This window comes from Sitodiplosis mosellana, unplaced genomic scaffold, assembly GCF_009176505.1.
Source record: "Sitodiplosis mosellana isolate CC-2019 unplaced genomic scaffold, AAFC_SMos_1.0 Smas_scaffold_6197, whole genome shotgun sequence".
Lineage (NCBI taxonomy): Eukaryota > Metazoa > Arthropoda > Insecta > Diptera > Cecidomyiidae > Sitodiplosis > Sitodiplosis mosellana.
The window spans coordinates 6,942,545-6,964,221 of NW_022601438.1; the positions used below are offsets into that span (position 1 = coordinate 6,942,545).

The following is a 21,677-nucleotide window of genomic DNA, read 5'->3' on the forward strand; positions in this document are numbered from 1 at the left end:
CAGTTGCTTCAACAAACACATACACACGAAAAAATGGCAGAGAATGACGAAAACGAAGGGAAAAAAGAGCATAAAATCATCACAGAAGTGCTGAAATTTGGATTATTGTGTGTCGTTTTGCATGGATAATTGGTGATAGTGCTATGCTGTGTATTGCTGTTGCTGCTGTTGCTGCTGTCTTTGTCGGTTAAATAGCAACATACGTTGCAAATATCAATTTCATGTTGTTGATTTGACTTCCAAACTCTGTGCTCATTTTTACCAGATTGTTTTGAAGAGCGTTCCAGCCCGTACTATATAGTTCATTATCGCTTTGTATGCATTCACATACATGCTTATTGCATCTCTCTCTCTCACTCTCTTCGTTGCTCTTTGTGTTCAGGGGAATGGTTGACGCCTTTGAATTTTTTGATCGTTAAGAAAGTACAGGATTTGCAAGATAAGTTTAAGTTCGCATTAGGTGAAAAATGGCCGATATGAATTTCGAAGATTCTCTTGTTTTCGATGGCACCAAAATATTGTAATGCCTTTTCCTAATTTGGATTTTCTAACTAGTTTGGATTTTCCTAATTACCCTCTCGTTTGTACCTAAAGGTGTCAATAGGACAGATTTTGTCCGTCCGTCCTTTTGTGATTTTTTTTTCGGACGGACAATTTCATTTTGTCCGTCCGTTTAGAATTCAAGGACGGACAGTTTCATTTTGTCCGTCCGTTTAGAATTCCAGGACGGACAAAATGAAATTGTCCGTCCGTTTGGGATTTAGGACGGACGGACGGACATATTTTTAGGACGGACGGACAAAATATATCAAACGGACGGAAACGGACAATTTTTAAACGGACGGACAAAAATTTGTCCGTCCTATCAATGATTGGTGTCCAAGTTATCATTAGCAAAACTGGGACAAAATGAAGACGATGCGATTAGTTTTTTGTAAGTTGGAGTTGAGAATGTACGTATTATTTTTGATTGAAAAAAAAAATTGAATAAAAAACAAACAATGTTCATGTAAAAAACAGTGTTTATTCAGTTTTTTTCTGTGTATTCTCTTCCCAATTTTTTTCATTTTTTTGATTGAAAAAAAATTGAATAAAAACCAAACAATGTTCATTTAAAAACAGTGTCTATATTTTAATTGATGCTATACCCGTATTGCTTTCATTTTGATTGACGTCAGGTCCTTCATTCGTCAAGTCGTTATAATTTACATCGATATAGGATTCGATTTCGCTATAATTTGCAAAAATTAGTTTTTTATTAGCATAAATTCGTAGCAGTTTTAAACACAAGCTTCGTATGTATTCAGTACTTCAAATGAAAAAAAAAAACAATAATATTTGTGTAATGGAAATTTCTCGTTCATCCTGAAATTGAATATAATGGATCTTTACGTGTGCTATTGTTTTTAAGTGTGCAACAAAATGAGTGGAAGTTCAACTGTGGAACACCGGTCAAGACTCATTGGTTTCCACGGTATTGTGAGCGTTTCGTGACTTGGCGCATCGAGATAAATTTTCTATTGCATCAAATCAAATATTTAATTTTTCCCTCTTCTTTTTCTATTCGATCACTGTGGTTCATTTTTTCTCATTCTTTCATGAGCAATCGTATGGTCTCCTAATGTGATAACTTGGACACCAATCATTGATAGGACGGACAAATTTTTGTCCGTCCGTTTAAAAATTGTCCGTTTCCGTCCGTTTGATATATTTTGTCCGTCCGTCCTAAAAATATGTCCGTCCGTCCGTCCTAAATCCCAAACGGACGGACAATCTCATTTTGTCCGTCCGTCCTAAATCCCAAACGGACGGACAATCTCATTTTGTCCGTCCTGGAATTCTAAACGGACGGACAAAATGAAATTGTCCGTCCTGAAATTCGAAACGGACGGACAATTTCATTTTGTCCGTCCTTGAATTCTAAACGGACGGACAAAATGAAATTGTCCGTCCTTGAATTCTAAACGGACGGACAAAATGAAATGTCCGTCCTTGAACCCCAAAACGGACGGACGGACACGAAATGCCCGTCCGCTGTCCGTCCTATTGACACCTTTATTTGTACCTGATTTAATGATCTTCTCTAACTTCATGTCGAGACATTGCCAAACAAATACGGACTTCAGGTCGTGTATCTGGAGAATATAGTCAGTGGTTTTTTGGAGCTCAACATCAGAACAATAGCAAACGGTGAACTCTTTTCGAAACTACTGAAACGTGAAAAATTCAAGGTAATTCAGTGTATATATTTCATCTCAGTAAAGGTCTGAATTCAGGCGTTCGCCCAAATTTGCAGCATTTAAGAAAATAATAAGTTTCTATCGGAATAAGTTTTTTTTCTATTGTGTTAAAATTGCATTTTTGATTTTTGTGGATAACTTTTATTTTCCCCATTCAAAAGGTATCGAAATCTACTTATGAAAAGATGATACTAACAGATTTGAATATCGATTGCCTCGAAGGAATCCTGGAATATTTGAATTTGGTTGATCTTATTCAAGTAGCTGATTCGAATGAACGACTACGTCAAGTTTCGAAATTGGTCTTCGTTCGAAGATACAGTCGCTATCAATTTAGCTGCAACGACAGGCGTTTGAGTTCTAATGGATTCAGAATTTGGCCGTGTATAGGCTTCGGCCCGTCTATAGGCATAAGCGGTTTAAAATACAATTTACAAACACTACGTATCTTCGGGTCTTTAATAAAACGAATATCTTATTCGGCTGTAACAGGATGCCACATCACTGACTACGTAAATGATTTCTGTGTTGAAACCCTTATCGATATTGAATTGGGCGTACATGAAGAAAATGTACTTGATGGTTTTAAAAAATCATTCATAAGGGCAAAATCTGTTGATATTGTGACGTCCCATACAGCCCAGAAGAATACCTTGGTACGATTATTTCCAAGAATGGAGATGTTCAGATTGACAATGCTTCGTTTCGATTCACCATTTATCCACAGTGGATGTATTGCCAATCATTTTCCCCATTTGAAGGACTTAACAATTAAAACTTGTAACTCAGCTAATTACGAAAAAGACAATGAATCTGTCGAAGCCATCAAAGCCCTTTTGAGATTTAATCCACAAGTGAAGCATCTGTTTATGCAATGCGGAAATCAAGCCAATTTCGATATTCTTCAAAGCCTTGTTGGACGTGAACCTAATCTAGAAAATCTCATATTGGTTGAAGCTGGTGCATTTTTTAACCTCCCCAATGAAGAAAAAATATATTTAAGCAACGTAAAATTGTTTTATATTTATGCATTGTTAAAAAAACTTACGAAAATCCCATTTATATTTGATCAGCTGGAAATATTTAAAATCGAAACATTATGTTATGCATTAAATGAACGCGTCTATGAATTCATTCAAAATAATTCTTCGATTAGAATATTGTATATTAGTTGTAGAGGCCCAGTAGATTATTCACGTATGGCTCAATCTTTGCCGCTATTGGAAAAATTTACCCTTTTACCTACTATACTCTTCGATGGTCAACTGTCTGTTGATCAAGCCTCGATTTCATGTATTACTTTACATTAAAGCCGTCAAATGACTGCTGCTATCGACGTCTCACTGCGACAACGTTAACTACAGTATACACCGTGCACTTCTTCTTCTTCTTCTTAACTTATGCCACTTTTTTCTGTTGTGAGTATGAAGCTTACGTTGTCGCAGTGAGATGTCGCTTCAGCACCATATGGAAAAAGGAATCAAGACTCGCTGTTGATATAGCATTTCATGTCACAACTCTGTTCAAATATCTCAAGTGTTTTCATTTTTCATGCCATAAGAACTTCGAATATGAACAACTACAGCAACGTCTAAATGATAGCTGGTCAATGGAGTTCAAAACGGGATTCAGCGTAAATTACATCACTTTGAATCGTCGAATTTAAATAAAATTCAAAAATCTCAAGCCAGTTAAATATAGACAGATGTATTATGTGAAAAGCCCACATTTATTCGTATTTTTTTTTTCATTTGATTCATTGATTTCATCTTATCCATTTTATTTTAATGACTTTAATTTTTTTTTCTGTCTGCGGATCGATCTTAATATTTCTTGTATTGCAAAATATTTCCATAATTTACATTTCATGATTTTAATTATTCACTCTATTTACACAAATTGAAACATTTGAATCTTCATACAAATAAATGTAGAAAAGAAAAATCTTGTCAAGATTTTCTTACAACAACGAATTTAATGAAACGTTCTTCTTTTAACTTAACAATTTGAAGAGAGTGCAAAGATGCTCAAAACATTGAGACATAGACACAAATTGATCTTGAATTTTTTTTTTCAAACTTGGCCCATTGACATCAACATGGACCCATTTTAATCGTTGCGGTCTTCATCGTCTTCAGAATTTTACCAGACAGTGGTCCAACGTTGGCACTGTTCGAAGTAAATGGAACGTTTCCAAATCCCCTGTTTGACACAACCTGCAATCAAAAGGGATTTGCAATGTAATTTCTTTGAAGAAGGGAACAATTTTATATTGAAGAAACAATGCATGTTCGATATGTAATGTAGAAAGAACCTCAAGTCCATTGGAATGAAACACTCCAGAGATGGCTTGGTTGAGTTTATCGAATTCGTGAATTTCCTTTTCCGATCGTACATCCCAAAGCACACCATCTGTCCGAAAAAAGAGTCGAAATTGTCAAATGATCAGTTACCTGATAGAATCAGTTCATCGATGGGATATTAAGTGGCTCTGTTTTTCGAGTATTGATTGTAAATATTTGGTTCAAATCCGGTGTTCAAATCGTAGATGGTTGCACGTTCGCTCTTAATACCAAAGATTCGGTCGTTGGTTTGATTGGCAAACTCCATGTAGTCTTCCTCTTCGAATGCATATTTCAAATGGAAACGATTGCCTTCGATGCTCCATAATGCTGACAACGATGGCCATCATGTGGTCGACGTAGCAATGAAATTGCCATCTCGACTGTATTTTATGTTGCTAATGAACGGATCGGGTGGAACACATTTGTGTGGCACAATTAAATCGAATTGTGGGGAAGTTGACATTGGATTTTTGCATAGGGCATGTTGATTCGTCAGATATTCCGTGATTATTGTCTCGAGTGTAACATTTTTCGATGAATTTGTGTTGATACCGTTCGGTTTTTGTGTTCGCGCCACATAAGCGGTGTAAATCGGTGTGATTGGTTCGACCGCTGAAATTTGCTTCTGCAACGATCGCTTTTGTTGATGTGGATTTGGTTGTGGTAAATGACTGGTTTGTAGTAGACCATTCGTGAATTCACTGATGATTTGACGCCCTGTCTCCGATCGAGCGAGACCGGAAATCGAATTTTTTTTGTCCTTAACCAAAACATAAATGAGATGCGATTGCTTTGAAATTGATTGATGAAAGATTGATTTGAAAATTTTGATTGACAGAGCTTAGTTAGATCTAACCAGTGTTGTCGAAGATAATCTTATTATCTAGATAATTCAGATAAGATAAGATATTATCTTTTATCTTATCTAGATAATTTGATGATAAGAGTGTTTATCTATTATCTTATCTAGATAAGTAAATTTTTTCATTATTTATCTGGGTTTTTTAGATAATTTTCCACATAATTCTTAATGCCTTGGTTTCAAAGTGGCGAAACAAAAATGCTATTCAATTCCGAAGTACTTGCCAGAAGAATTGATGTTCCAAATATTAAAATCGTATAGTCAATTTCGATTTACCGTTTACGGTACAAGAAATTTGCCATTACAGGGCAGAATTGTGATTAGTAATAATTCACTAAATCCGTCAATTCGCGCGTGAATCACAGATTCAAAAAAATGTCTGGATCAAGATTCATTTTTTTCTGAATCAGAGATTCACTTTGTTCTGAATCATTTTCGATTTGTGATTCAATCTTAAATAATTTATTGTCCAAAAATGTATCACTGATCCACTGAATCAAAATAAACTGAATCTCTCTGAAAAATGATTCAGTGAATCTGATTTATGAATCTTCGTGATTTTTGAATCCGCCCACGCGTATTTGCCATAAACTTTCATCGATTTTCAAGAAAAGCAGCAATGGCGATAATTTTTAGGATGATACACGCAGGTAAAGTATGCCATTTTGGCGAACCATTTTCACACCAAAACAACTGTTTTTCCAAAATAGCAAATAAAGTGAAATCGATAATACAAATCTTTTTTCATTTAGATAAGATAATATCTTATCTTTATCTAGATAAATTATTTCTACTTTCCGACAACACTGGATCTAACAAAAAATTACAACAAATCATGAGCAATATTGAAATGAACAAAAAAATATTTTAATTTTTTGGGACTCTCATTTACCAGTTCAAAAATCTGTCGCAAAGTTGATCTAAACCAGCCTGAATAGCAGTTAGTTGTTCTTGAATTTCTTTCAAATCTGTACTAGTGATTTGAGATTCGTGCCGAACTTCCAATTTTACGCTTTTGGTCCCTTGAAATAAACTTTCAGCTTGTCGCTCTCTCCTTTCTTGCTCGTTTGCTCGCTGTTCTTCTTCGTTTTTCCGGTCGATGCCTGCCTGGCGGCGAGTCTAAAAAAAATTATTTTATTTTATTTTTTTTTATTTGCATTTCGTGCGTAAAAATTTGCACATCGAAATGTGAGAAAATGTAACTTACGCTGGTAGCTAAACCTCGATCTGGACAGCTTTTTCCACAACAGCAACCCGAATCCATCACAAACAATATAACAAATGATTACCAACTGTTTTCACTGTGGCTTTCAAAACTAAACTAACTAAATGGTCAAGTGCATAGACTCTATCTATATATTAATCGGCTAAGGGATAAATTGTGGTACCTTTTTGACCAACTTATGCTCAACCGATTTGGTTGCCATAGGTATGGTTGGAAAGGTCACCAAGCGTAGATTTGCGATAAAAAAAATATTTGTACTTTTGTTGCGTAGATGCGTTTTTATACGCATTTTTCTAAGTACGTGTTTTTCCCATACAAATCGTACGAAGCGATTTACAACAACAAATACACGGGTTCACTGAGACGCTGAGCCAATACGAATGTGTGTGAAGGGGAATAAGGGAAAATGTGACGTCAGCTGTATGCGTTCATATCGTTCGTGCTGACTGCTGAGCGACTGGGTGGAAGCCGGGTTGTTGTTGTCGTATTTTCATGCACAGTTGTTGGAGCTGTTTATCGTGTGTTTGTTTGAGAAATAAAATGCCGCTATATTTCGGCACTGATTGAGTCGTTGAATGTTTTTTTTTTAAATTTTCAGCGATGTTTATTATTTACAGCAAATTTCATTTCATTTCATTTGATTTTAAAGTTGGGAAAAATTGCACTGTGTTGTGAAATACACACGTTTATACATAATTCTTGCTAAGGCGTAAATATGAAATTGAGTGGAAAGACTGTTTATGTGTATTTTCTTGAAACGGCATTATATCTTCATTGAAATATAAGAATATTATAATTTCACGTTTGTGATGTTTCATTTTGAGCAACTAATGGGAGCCAAAAGTCGATGATTCGATCCAAATCACTCAACACTGTTTGTAAAAATTCCATCATTTCTCTTTTCGACAGTCGTGTAGCATAACTTTTTTCTACTGGAATTGCGATGGCAGCAACGTGGAAAGGTATTTTCATTTGTTCGGCCAGTGCCAGCACTTCTAATTCATTTTGTAGTTGTGTCAACAGTGGTACAGTGCGGACCGTGAATTTGAGAGAATCTATTCTTTTTTCCATTTCATCGATCAGTTTGCGCTCATCACTCTCCCATTTATCCGTGTCGGTGATTGAAAATATGTAGCTGATGAATCGAGTGTTGACACCACATTTTTGTGACAGGATTTCAATCTGTTGTTGCATTGTGGCCAACAGTGTTTTTTTTAGATAATCAAAAGTTATCTAGGTCAGATACCAAATATAGAGCGAAAAAGTGAAAATTATATAGATATAGATATATATAAAAATCTAATAAACAAATCTAGATAATAATATGTATAGATATCTATTATCTATCTGTGTTTATTTTTAGATAATTTATTTATAATAAGTTAATGATTATCGTCCCGAACGCAAATATTTAAATTTCAAATGAAGCAGCAAAATTTGATTGGCATTGTCAATTTGACAAGTGAGTTCAAAAGGGCCTTAAACTGATGAGTGATGATCTTAACTATTCGGCATCATTTTCGGTTTTGGTTTTTGGAAATTGTATGTAATTGTATTGATGTTCAGGTCTGCTGCTGCACTTGTTGATCGATTCCTGAATGATGATTGTATCGAAGCTCAAATGTTGGACAACCTAGGGGCTTCCATGTATATTCCATCCAAGAAATATAGACCATAGATGACAGTCATACGAAATATTCACAATACTGGCAAAATATGCACCATATTCACGGAATATACACGATATTCATGAAATATACACCTCATATTCACGATCGGTAACAAAGATTCGACATTGCCGTAAACACATATTTTTTACATGCTGTGTATATTCTGTGAATATGGTGAATAATATACACGGATTATATGCAATATTCACGAAATATTCACACAGATACGAATGTATATTTTGACTTAAAAGCCCCTAGTGGACAACTATCCACATGTTTGCAAAGTTTACGTGAAATTCAATACGACGTTGGCATCATCTGCAGTCATCGAAAGGGTTTTTAGTCAATCGTCTTTAATTTCCACGCCAAGACGAAACCGAATATTATCGACGATTTTCGAATATGCACTACTTTTGAAATATAATAAAAATCTATTTCACGACGAAAATTCAATAAACAAAAATTAAGTAAAATTATCATTATTAAATGTGTCAATTTATTCTTGATTATTTTGTGTTCATATGACACATTTTCTTACATGTGAGTGCGGGGGAAAGGGAGAGGGAAAGGGGAGAGATAGAGAGTACGAGAGCTGAGTGTTTTGCGAATCACATGGTTGACAATAATAAATAGTTTGTTTGCATTTCTTGATGTGATGATGGGTGGGTGTGATCATTCCAGTTGTATTGTCGAATATATATTTTTTGATTGACAAAGAAGATGATACGACGAAAATATGGCGAAAAAGAGAGAGAGAGAAATGAAAAAAAAGGTGAAGAATAAGAGCAACAATCTAGGGGAATTTATCATTCAGAAATTCTTCAATTCCGATGTGTTTTAATCTATATTCAGAATATCCACACATATTCACATAATATTTCAACTATTACTCGGTCGAATTTCGACCGGCTTGCGACCCTAGTATACAGAATATATTGAAGTAAAACTGATGTTGTACACAGACATGAAATGTGCGCTGCACCAATACAGTTGCACAAGTGTGTGCCGATCGGCAACTGAAAAAGAGAAAAAAGACAGTGTGTACGGGAGAGTGAGAGAGAGAGAGAGTAAGAAAAGAATGCGGAATTAAGGCTCACTCTGTGTGACCGACGAAGCTGATGGGTATGAACAGCACACAGAAGGAGAGAGAGAGAGAGAAAGAGAGAAGGGGGAAGCGAGATGCAGTGTGCGTGTGTGCAATATACACCGAAAAGCATGGGCTACAATAGAAGAGACAAACACAAGAAGAAAAAGAAGAGAAAAATAAATGAATCTTCTAATCGTTATCGGTTCGGTTGGGCACGTAGTGTATGAATGTCATGGTGTCGTTCGTCACTGTGCACTTTCGTTCGGTGGTGCGTACGCTTGTGTTTGATTTTCAACATTGGCTGTACGTTGCTTATGCGTGTGCATTTGATTTGTCTCGTTCTCTCTTCTCGAGAGGTCGGTGCTGAAGTCGGTTCATGTGTATGCATTCTTGCTCATTTTTCGTTTGCCAATGTTCTCTCTCCCAGTCTCACTCTTCTTCTCTCTTGATCACACTCAAACGTACAGCAGGTTAATGCTTGAGCAGCCTACATTTCTATCTCTTTCCTATCACCAATCCATCCAAACATTGTTGATGGCTGTCAAGATCTCTAAAAATGCGTCTATTTCTCTTTATGGATAGGCGGTTTTCTCTCTATCTTGATATTCAGGCAAAACTGCATCCAGCCGACGAACTGCATGGAAAATTGAAGGGATCTTAACATAAAAATTGAACAACCAAACTCATGCACACAAATTGAAAATGGTGAACATGAAACAACAAACATAAAACCGTTGTGTGTGCCTGAACCTACCGATTGTCAAATGCGTTGCCTGCGCTCGTTCGCTCGCTCGTTCGATCGTTCGATTGCCTTCTCCGGTTTGTAGCACAACAAATAAATGTTGAGCAACGACAGACTTTTCATCATGCACAACATTTAATGGAACACCGTTCAATTATTCGATTTCAATTGACCAAATAAATCATCACGATCAGAAAATGCGTGTTGAAATCAATATTTTGACTTCATTCGTTTTACATAATGCGATCGTGTCTAAATAAAGAGAATGTTTGTACTTTTGTCGTTCAAAGACGGATCGCAAGTCGTCCAAAAAACGCTTCAATTGCAATTTATCATCCATTGAATCAAATAATTCCATACATTGATACGAGTAATTCGATCCCGATCGCTGTGCAATGGTTTGTTGACGAGGCAATTATTTATTACAATTCTAGTCGAAAAAATTCTGTCTGTATTTATTGGTCTGGTTTTTTGATTACATATCCACACAGTATCCAAATGAAACCGAATATTTTAATGAGTTGATAAATAAATCGCAAAAATGACGAAGGAAACGAAAAAATTTCATATTCTTTTAAACGTCTCTGAAGACAGTGACATTTTCATTTCAGTTTCGCAAATCGCGTCGATTGTGATTGATTGAATTCTCACAAATTCAGTAGAACTTCATCGGTGTGCTAAGTGGCATTTTGGCAGCGCCGATTTTGGTTCAGTCATTCAAATTTAATTGACATAATTTTTTTTTCGGAAATTTGCAAAGATTTTCCGGGTCCTTTTCCAGTTTTGTCCATCAACATCAACGATTAACGATGGAAGATACAGGTTGTGTTCAATTGAAAACAATTGGATTGATATATGGTTGGTTTGGTGTAGGTGTCTGTATTGGATTTTTATATCATACAGCCAAGTTCAAAAACTATGTCGAAATTGCAATTTCGAGTAAGTGTTTCAACGAAAGATGAATATTCAAATCTTTGACGAAGTTATCCGATAGAAAGAGTCAATTTTAAACCAAATTCCACTTCTATATTAACTTGCAGTCGTCGTTTTGTTGTTAAATTTCGGTTTGCTTCATGGCATTTATCGAGTGAGTGATGATTCCTTTTTTGTTAACATCAAACTAAATGTGAGAATAAAATTGATGTTCTAATATTGATCATAGTGTTTATAATTTTTAACAGCAAAAACCAAAGTTCATGTTGCCGGCATTAGTTTTATCAACGATTGTCTCTTGTGTTTTCGTCATCCTGGTGTTTTACTTGCCGACCGGTCTTATATTCATTCTAAGCCTACAAAATGATCTTCGTACCATACAAAAAATTATCAACGGTACATTTGGTTACTGGATTGTATCGTGTGTTGCAACAGGTCCGTTTGTGCATTATTAATTTCCATTCGAAATCCATATTGCTTGAAATAACGATGTTTAATATCAATTTGGAATGCATTTTTTTTTTCTCATCGACAGTTTTCCACGCATATCTCACAATCGTCCAATATTCACTCTATAAAACGATGAAAGATGCAATCCAACATCCAGCCGGCTATGTTCATCCTGTCTAACGAGAATTTCATCATAAGTTGACCATTTTCAATAGTTTTTTTTTCTTCTTTCCTATCAACATATTACTGAATCATTTAATTTTCATTTATTTTTTTTTGATTCACTTCAAGTGAAAAAATGTGACAAAAATCCAAAATGCGTTGAAAAATTGAATGTGTGTATGCAAAACCATATCAAAACATCGGTGCGAAATGGAAGCAAAAATAAAGGCGAACATGTAAACAGCACTACAGAGCTATCGTCTTTCGTCTTCATTACAGCGTTTAAGTATAATTTTATTTATTGTTTTTGAGTTACGTGTATTGAAAGCCAAATCGTTTGGTGGAGATTTGTGTGCAATCAGCAGCATTAAATAAACAACATCACCAAGCATTCGATACGTGCGGCAGAGTTTATTCGTAGAATTCGATGCGAGACACTTTCATGCCAATTAATTTTAAGCAGCACTAAGCGAAATGGTATGCACTCGCTTTGGTCGACCGCGTAGACCGAGAAAAAAAAATTGTCGCAAAAGTGTCGCCGCCTGCATGGACTATCGTCTGCTTTGTTCATTTAATACAAAAAATCAATTCAAGCGTTGAATCCGTTTCAAACCATGAAAACCATATTTCGTTCTAAGTGATATTTTTCTTCCATTTTTGGAATGAGACACAACCGATAAATGGTTTTATTATTTCGGCCCGTCTGAGCTATGCGCTGCGGTTTCTTTTTCTCCATGCGTAAGGCAATCGCACACGCAATTCGATATGCTCTACACACTTGCTCTGATACAAAATCAGTTTTTGCGCTGCTGTGACATCATGGTTGCACGCAGAAAGAGATGAAGAAAAGAGATGGAAAAAATTATGATTTTGCTCCAATTTCAAACAATGCGGAATCGAAACCACACGCAATAGAATGGGTGTATATTCGGCTCACTGTATCAAATGCTGATTAGAGAGTGTACGTGTGTCAATGCTTTGCACACTAACAAACTTACCTTTGTCGCACATCGAACTTTATCATCACCATCAACACCAGAGATTGACAACGACAATTCTATCGATGCGCATTATTTTCGTATTAGAAATTCACTACTCAATACGTTTGCACGTGGCTACATCCCGCACTGTTCTTTGTTTCAACAACGTGTTTTAGTTTCATTTCAGTCCAAATTCAAATAGATCAATATTGTCTTTTAGATTTATTGTCGTTTAGATATCGAAAAAAGATAAACATGTGTGATATCAGCTCTGTGAGTTTTTGAATGAAATAGCAAAAGTGACTTGAATCGAACAAAAAATAAATGTCCTAATTGAAAAACATTCTAACCTCAAACAGGTGTTGAAGAAAATTCCAACGGTGGATTCTTGCTGGTTGCTGGGTTTGAGAACGGGTGCACTGGCCATCGGACTGATGGAAATCATTTACTGTTGCACACAACTCATCATTTTAAGTAGCTCACCACTGGCCTTTTTAGTGCGATTCCGGCCATGGGTAACGGTTTCAATTGTTGGTAATTAATTTTGCATTGAAATTGGCACAAGTTTTTCAAAAAAATCAATCGAAAATTCTCTATATTTAATGCATTTATTCTTCATCATTAGTTCTGTTCTTGTTGGCACACATTGGGTTTGTTTTTGGAATTTACCAGGTAAATGGGTCATTTGAACCAAAAACCTTGTTCACATTTTCGGAAATTGCATCGATGTTTTTTCATACGACAAAAAACTGATTTTTTTTTCTTCTCATTTTCTCTCCATGTCTTTCATCAAATAGAAGAAGAGGGTGTACATGTTACCCGCATTGATTTTGCCCACGTTGCAGCTTCTTTTCTTGATCTTGTTGGTTTGTGCGTTGCCGATCATTGGAACGATTGGCTTTATTTCGGATGCAAACAAGGATGGATTACAATTTGCGGGACTGGCATTCTTTGCATGCATTGCTTTGGCTAAAGAAACAGGTTGGTACCAAATCGATTGAAGAATCGTTGTTGAATTGAAAAAAAATGCTTGGTTTTCAATGATTTGAATGCATTTTTCTCTTCATTTGCAGCAATGGAAGTGTTTCTGTGGGTCGTAAAATGTTCACTCTACAAATCCATGAAAGATGATGAGGTGAAGTCCAACACATCAATGCATAGCATTTTCCTTTGATGAGCAACAGATTGGTGCCAACAACAATCGACCAACCACCGATGTCGATAGACTTATAAGATTGAAATAGTGATTACAATCGCTCAAAATATGTTATAGTAGCTAAGAAAAATTTCAATCGCCGATTGAGAAACAATCATCGTTTTTTGTTTGAAAATTACAAATTGTGTTAATAAAAAAGAGCGTTTTGCAGGGGAAAATTGCAAAAAATTCATAGTTGAAGCAATATGGCATATCGTTTTCATGAAGCATTCAAGAATGAAGAGTAGAGTCATATCAGGAATCGATGTTCCACACAGAATTATCCAATGTAAATATAATGTCTGGATCTGAATCCAAGTTTCTCTCAATTGCTCGGGGTATTGATATTCAAGTAGATTTTCCACTCTTATCTCGAAAACGGGCCGAACATTTTCGAAGGTTTTAACATGAAAATCAATCGATTTAATTAAAATGCTGACAATGCTTGCAATTAGCAGTTTTTTAAAACAAAACCAAACAAATAATTACATAAAACACAGTTCATCTGTTTACTTCTTGTCTTCTCTTTCGATATTGCTTTTCTATCGATTTTATCGTAAACAATTCTTGAACGTAACTGCTCTTGCGTGATTTACTTCAAATAAAATGGAATCGACTTGTATTTTTTTGATTTCGCAAGTGTATGACACTCGGTATGAGTCAACTTGGTATTTTGCTTGTCATGCATTTTATGACTATAAAATCAGTTTGGACAATGGAAAAATCTCATTGCAATCTTGGACTCCATCGTGATCGTTTCAAAACAAGTTTTCGCGACGTTTTTCGGTTCAGTTTTTTTCTTCTCAATTGCCATTGTGTGATTTGTGCCAGCTAAATCAGAATAATCGGTACTTCTTTAAATCCTCAAGTGCTCATTGAGTGTGTCGTTCATTCAGAATACTTTTTTTCGTAGATTTTTCACAGTTCAAGATACCAAAAATGTTGAAAATACCACGAGTTGAATCTTTCTTAGGGTTTGATTTGAAAAAAAGCATATTGACCATCCAATTTGCCATCATTCTTTCTACATTCATCGTTCAAATCAAATATTGGACTTCGGATTTATTGTCCGTCAAATCGTTGGCCATACTTTTTGCTTTTGATCGTAAGTGTTTTCTCTTTTAGTCATGTTAAAATCAACTCTAATTGTTCGATGTGTACTCAATTTATTTTATGTGAAAATAGTTTTGCCTGTGCTTGCACATACCAGTTGTATCTATGGAATTCACAAGGTAATTCATTTTTTTTTTCGAGTTAGAAATAAGAGGAAATCCCGAAGAAAATTTAATTTGAAATTTTATCTACATCTACAGAATAAGCCGAAACTAATGCTACCCGGACTTTTCCTTCTATTTTTTTTCGTTTGGTTTTTCATCAATTGCATACTCATCTACCCGATGGTTGTAGAAAATTACATAGCAACTCATGAAGACCGAAAAGAAATTGAAGCTCACCAAAATAAAATATTTTTAATTTGGATCTTTTTTTTACCAATCACGGGTTTGTATGATCTAAAAAATTCGATGGACCTTCCAAATCTTAATTCACGTGTACCATTTTCTTTGATAAATTGCAGTAGCTGACATTTACTATTTGATAGCTCTTTATTCGTTGTACATGCTCATGACGGAGGGTGGACTGGATGTGGCTCAAGACAGAACAAATGGAGCATTTGCAGTCAATATGGGCGCACAAACAAATGATGTTTAACTATATCCATGTATCCAACTACAGTACTCCGTTAAGATAATAATCCATTTTCTATCGTCGTTTTTACTCAACATATAATATTAGCTGATATTTCAATCAAAACAGTGCATTGATTTCAATTTTAAATGGAAAAAATGTTGTAAAATCTATTTAAGAACTAATCAGTTTTTTTTATTCATGGTTTAATTCAGCTTAGTGCCTTAGTTTATCGTAAATATTTTTTAAAAAAATCACTTTGAATGCCATCTATTTGTTATTTCACATTAATTTCAAAGTGAAAATTTGTGTTTTGGGTACAATAAATATACTAGAATTTGGAATAAATAAAAGTCCTGGATTCTAAAAATCGGATCTATAGATCCGAATCGAATAATATACAAAGATTACAATTTTTCCATGCATTTATCAAAAACATTCATAAAAACTGTTCTGAATTTGAATCGTCAACATATTCCTTTTGTATTCAATTGTCTTATTTCAAACAATCAATTATTGAAATAAATCGCATAAACTGAAGTGTGTTTTGTTTGCATTGCCCCCGCAACACATCAATACGTCTGTACTAATGTCAGATGACATCAAATTTAAATCGCTTGCTCCGCTCATCTGTCAAACGACATCACCTGTTGCTTTCACCAATTTGTTTTTGCTTTGCATTATTTCAATGTCATTTGAGAAATTAGCCAATCCGCACGTGTTTAAGCCGAATTTTCGAGATAAAGTGTGTTGCCATTAATTTAGTCACTGTAATTCATCAACAAGTATGATAAATGAATGACGCGTTTTGACATCAAAGTACAAACATTTATTTATTGGTACATTTCTCCATAGTACACAATGCAAATAACACGGGTGTCTTCTTGCTGTGGCTTCGATCTGAAAATGGGTGGATTATTCATCGGAAGTTTTGGAGTATCATTTCATTTATTGAATCTAATACTGGCATTTGGATGGATTGACGTCTCTTTCAATCGTTAGTATTTTCGTTAGTAGTTCCATAAATGGCTGTCAATGACAATCTGTGTCAACATTATCTATTTACATTTACCGAATTTTATCTCAATTGCTCTCGTACACAGTTTTCTTTATGGTTGTACATCTCACTTGGCTGTATGGGATAGCTACGGTTAGTGCAGATCAAAAACAAACAAAATATCGATTAATGAAATTTCATGCGAAAATTTTTCTCGTTTTTTTATCAACAGAAAAATCCAAACTATTTGATATGTGGACTAATTTTTCCGGTGGCCCTTTCATTGTTTACGATCGGAGCGGTGTTCAAAGACTCAATCAGATTGTTTTCCATCGTCTTTGAGAGCTACTTCGATTGCAACTGCTATGAACCCGAAATCTCCAACATTATAATCCTAACGATTTTTGTCTACTTTGCTGTTTCTATCTTCATCGGTTTGTACAATTGAAACGAGTAGTTCTTTTTTCAACCAATACAAATATCTAAAATGTGATTTTTTTTACAGCGGTCGATGCCTACATTACGATAGTAAAATTTTCTTTATACAGACGTCTAACTGAGAGTAAAACGGAGAGCATGAGCGATTTGAATATAAATTCAATTCAAATGGAAACGAATTGTCTACCAAAGGGAGAGAATGCAATCGTTTAAACGGAAACCAACATACTTCTTTTCGTAAATATTCATCACATAAGAATTTCCCATTAAAGTCGATCCCAATTGCATTTTTTCTGTAAAAATTTGCTCAAAATTTGTCGTATACCTCAAGAAATGCATTAAACCAATTCTAAAAATAAAACAAAATTAATAGTCTCAATATGGAATGAAAGATTGTGGTTTTGCTTTATCGATTTTTTTCTAAATATTCACTAAGTGATTTAAGGCAACACGATTGCTCTGGTTGTAATCAAAGGAATGGCAAAATTGAGAAGTAATGAAAAATAAAAAAAAATGAATGAAAGTTGGTATATTTCAGTGAATTATCTCCATTTATGCGTGGCTGATGCAATATGTCAGACAGTTGTCTTCACCTTGTATCATATATTTGGCGATAGCGTCTAGATAGAACTGTTTCGTTAGTTCACAGCCTAGTACAACTTTCTGCATCAATTCGGCATCCTTTGAATCGGCTCAATTCTTTGTGTTGACGAATGCGATCAATACTGTTCGATCTTTTGGTAGTTTCACCATTTTCTCTGTTTCGCAAATTTCCAATATACATTCTTTGCCATGTCAAAGGCAGCCGTCATGTTGTTTCACCAAACATGTAAAAAGTTGTTCGTACTCTTCACTTTGAATCCGGTTCGAGATTTTGAAACAAAGTAGCCAACTTCAAGAGCTCTATTTGACGAAATCGTTCGGCGCAAGTGGCCATTGCTCTTTTTAGTTATTCAGTTTATGTTGATGCAAATGTGAACCATTGCAATTGAATTTCGCGAGTAATCCGATCAGAATTGTTTAATTTTGACAACGAGAATTGTATGGTCAACCATCAAATTTTGCAGCTCAAACGTAACCGTAAACATGGAAGTTGAAAGAAGGATAAAATAATTTTTTCTTCGACTTAATGAAAATGTTAACACACTCAAGTCTTGAACAATTGAAAAACGGCTTAAACTCAATGCTAATTTTACACCGAACACAGAAAGGAAAAAAATGCCATTTTATTTTGAAAGATTATTATTTTATTTTTTAACTGTGTATTATTCCATTTTTGAGTTTTAACTTTTTGTTGCTTCAGTTTATTAATTTGTTAAATACTATATCACCAATTTCATCTTATTTCATGTTTTTTTCTCTCTTCATTTATAATATGTGAATAGATGTAGATAACTGCGTTTTGTTTGTGTTTTCTCTCTCTCTCTCTCTCTTCTTCTTCTTGTTTTATTTCTGAAATGCAAATGCACTCGTTCACGACGACAATCGATAAACTGAATGGGGTTTGCGTGTTTTTCACTCAATTCGCGGTTTAAATGGTTTATTATGTCATTTTCCAAACAAAAACATTGTATTTTGATCATTTGTATCAATTGGTTTGAGATGTGACAACCAAATATTAGTTAGATATAGTGTGGCTTTAGAAAAAAGTGTATGTGCAGGCGGGTGGCGCACACGATCGTCGTTCCGAATGGATGTTCAATTCGGATAGTGCAAAAATGGATGAACGCGTTGCGTGCAAATCCAATTTCATTCATCCGTTTTTTGTTGTTCTTTCTTCAGTTAGCGCCTTTTAGCCACATTGCGATTCAATCAGAAAAAGATACGTTGCCAAAACAAGCGATTGAAAAAGAATTTATTTTTCTATTCAACAGGTTGCGAAAAAAAATAAAATGGATTACACAATCTCGAAAATCTTTTTGAAAAAAAAGCATGATTGTATGAAAAGCAAGTTGCGCATCAAACCTCACACATTTTCACAGGGGCAAAAATGGATGAAGAAGAAAAAAAACGCGAGGAAGAGATAGAAAAATAGAACGCATGTAAAAATTGCTGTTCAAAAATCGCACTCGTTCCTTCCGCAATGCAGATCGAACACAATTGTGTATGTGTGAGAGAGAAAAAGAAACCAGAACAAGAGTCGGAACGGCAGCAAGTTTTAGATTTAGAAACAAAATATGAACATAGCGTGGCATTTATTCAATAATACTTATTACAATATTGTCATATTTCATCTTATTTATAGTACATTATATCAGTGTTTAAGCTTGGTTTTGTGTTGTTGTTGTTGTTTTGTTTGCATATCGATATGCCAGTTTATCCGGATCTATCTCATCATCATCATTTATACACATTTATGTATATACAATGCTGTGTGCTGTTGCATTTTTGTTTCATTTTATCGGTAGGAAATGTATTCATTCGCTGCATGTGTGTATCTAATGAAAGAAGGGAGTAAAAGAAAAGCAGTCGCCTGGTGGTTCCAATCATCGGTGTGTCACCACCACAACCACCGATGGTAGGTCATATTTTTGGTTTTTTTTTTTTTAATTTGGCGAATTTTATGCAGATGTTTATATAGTCGAACGTGCACTTCACAAATTCTCATGTGTTTGGAAGTTGAAAACGAATGAAATGCCTGACTTTTCTTCGACTCCCTCATATTCCCAGTTGAAAAATATTGCTGTTGATCATTGGAATGGTCGCTATATAATTTTGTTTTTCTTCTTTGGTAGATAAATACACACTCTGATTTATTTCGTTCTATCTTGCATTGTTTGGTACGTTGAATCCTCGTCAACCGAATATGTGTTAATGTTAACCGATTTTTTCATTCATTCATCGTAAACCTTATTTATAAGTGAACATTTTTCGAGTTTTTTTTTTTAGTTTATTCTTCATCGTTTTGGGAGTCTTGCAAAAACTACTTGTTAAATTACAATAAAATAGGGCGTTTTTTTTCTTCTTATTCTTTTTTTCTTTTTCTTTTTCTTTGCAGTTGATTTCATTTGTAAAGATATTTTGTTTTTCCACCTTTTATATTTATTTGCATCGAATATTCCGTCTACTTTGTCCATTTGCAGTGTATAAATAACTCTTCTCTCTTTTTTTTTTGTTGATGTCGACGATTTATATATTTATTTCTTGGGTTCATCCAATGGCCAAGCAACCCAATCGCAATACTAAAATCATATTTGAGAGGTTTTTTTCACAGTTTGAAAATGTCACCCAAAAACAAAATACCATATAAAAATGCATTCTGAAGGTAAAGGCACCATTTCCAATGCGCGTTTGATTGTATGCCTTGGAAATAATGCATTTAAATCATTATATTGAATATCGATGCATTTATGCGACAATTCAAAATCATAACTTCCATTTATCTTCCACAAACACTCGACTCAAATCGATCATTTAACTATTGCAATTTGAATGCTTGGACATAGAGTGTCCATTTGTCGTGTGAATTTTGCTATGCTACAAATATTTATAGATTTTCTCGCTGTATCTCTTTCTCTGTGTGTCTACATCGGTTTTTGTCCCACCATCATCATCATCATTTTGCTATCGAATCGAATACTATATTCGTCATCTCATTTGTCTAAACTTTACACATATTTTCCATATCTCATCTGTCGCTATAACACTTTTTTTTTCACATTTTCGCTGTAAATATATATTTTTTTCATATATTTGTTTTTTCTTTCTTTAATATTATCTAGATTTGGTATTTAGTGCAATGAGGGTTCGATCAACTCACACACGTACACTAAATCGACGAATTAAAGCCAACAAAAATAACGAACAAATGAATTTGTTGTGACGAAATAAGTTTGGTTATTAGAAAATAGAGAGGAGATCAGGGCGAATTTGTTGCGTATGCCACTCGAATCGAACACCCGGTGCTATCTATTTGGTTTTCCGTTCGGTTTTTAAATGCATTTATGTTTAGAGATAGGAGATATTTACAGTAGTGACTTTTTTTGAAACGGTGCAGGCATTTAAAGCAAAATGAAACGATAGTATATATCAACGCAATTTGTTCTATTAATTATTAACTATTAATTACATGTCGTCAATGTTGTTGTTTTGAGGGAAAGCGGGAGATGTGCGTATAGTTTGAACTTTAATTTTTCAATCAACAAAGAAGCAAGGAGTTTACAAAGAAACAAAAGATCAGGATATAATATGTTGACGTGTATATGTTTGTTTTTATAGATTTGTTGCTTCTTTTATGTTCACTTTCATTATAATTATGCTTTTTCTTTCTCTTTGTCATAACTATTTGTTTCAATCCCTTGAGTCGTACAATCGATCGCATGCGTTCTTTTTTTTTGTTCCGTTTTTTATACGTATGGACAGAATGGTTATTATTTAGTCGCTATAATTATTCGGGCGATTTTTTTCTCCCTCGGATTGCATTCGCAGATCGGTCTATGTTCGTGACGCGTAGATCGAGAGGGTGATTTTGTGAGTGGGTCGACCCAGAGAGATCTCTCTTCCTCGGTGAAAATTCAAGCACTTCTAAATGTGTTTTCACTAAAGTGAAGAATCTGTGCGTCGAGATCTGTATAGACTGTTTTATTCGATCGCTAAAGATTTTTCCAAGGAAGTTACTGTAACAGTTTTGAAGGAATCCCCAACGATGTTCACATATTCGGCTCA

The 21,677-nt window shown here is 34.8% G+C and overlaps 2 protein-coding genes across 3 annotated transcripts; both read left to right on the forward strand.

Annotated features, from left to right (window-relative positions):
• Window positions 1-11,015: 11,015 nt before the first annotated feature.
• LOC129577202 (uncharacterized) lies at window positions 11,016-16,117 on the forward strand. 2 transcript variants are annotated; one of them, XR_008688981.1, is made up of 12 exons: window positions 11,016-11,110; window positions 11,212-11,258; window positions 11,353-11,539; window positions 11,640-12,969; window positions 13,056-13,230; window positions 13,322-13,368; window positions 13,494-13,677; window positions 13,770-14,739; window positions 14,805-14,996; window positions 15,077-15,123; window positions 15,205-15,391; window positions 15,468-16,117. XR_008688981.1 is itself a non-coding variant. In XM_055463834.1 (5 exons), the coding sequence occupies exons 2-5, from the start codon at window positions 14,831-14,833 to the stop codon at window positions 15,599-15,601; spliced, it is 534 nt and encodes a 177-aa protein (XP_055319809.1). In that variant the 5' UTR covers window positions 14,640-14,739; window positions 14,805-14,830; the 3' UTR covers window positions 15,602-15,750. The 2 variants fall into 2 exon arrangements, 1 of the variants encoding a protein (XP_055319809.1); XM_055463834.1 differs by lacking the exons at window positions 11,016-11,110; window positions 11,212-11,258; window positions 11,353-11,539; ... (2 more) ...; window positions 13,322-13,368; window positions 13,494-13,677 and having other exon boundaries at window positions 14,640-14,739; window positions 15,468-15,750.
• A 72-nt stretch (window positions 16,118-16,189) lies between these two features.
• Window positions 16,190-17,398, forward strand: LOC129577203 (uncharacterized). The gene is made up of 5 exons (XM_055463835.1): window positions 16,190-16,362; window positions 16,433-16,574; window positions 16,681-16,727; window positions 16,807-17,008; window positions 17,080-17,398. Exons 2-5 carry the CDS (start codon window positions 16,439-16,441, stop codon window positions 17,223-17,225), a joined length of 531 nt encoding a protein of 176 aa, XP_055319810.1. The 5' UTR covers window positions 16,190-16,362; window positions 16,433-16,438; the 3' UTR covers window positions 17,226-17,398.
• The last annotated feature ends 4,279 nt before the right edge of the window (window positions 17,399-21,677 follow it).

Coding starts and splice junctions, on each gene's coding strand:
- LOC129577203 (XM_055463835.1), top strand. CDS start 16,439: ATGCAAATAACACGGGTGTCTTCTTGCTGTGGCTTCGATCTGAAAATG. Junction 16,575..16,680: donor GATTGACGTCTCTTTCAATC/GTTAGTATTTTC, acceptor TCTCGTACACAG/TTTTCTTTATGGTTGTACAT. Junction 16,728..16,806: donor GGCTGTATGGGATAGCTACG/GTTAGTGCAGAT, acceptor TTTTATCAACAG/AAAAATCCAAACTATTTGAT.
- LOC129577202 (XM_055463834.1), top strand. CDS start 14,831: ATGTTGAAAATACCACGAGTTGAATCTTTCTTAGGGTTTGATTTGAAA. Junction 15,124..15,204: donor GTATCTATGGAATTCACAAG/GTAATTCATTTT, acceptor CTACATCTACAG/AATAAGCCGAAACTAATGCT. Junction 15,392..15,467: donor CTTTTTTTTACCAATCACGG/GTTTGTATGATC, acceptor GATAAATTGCAG/TAGCTGACATTTACTATTTG.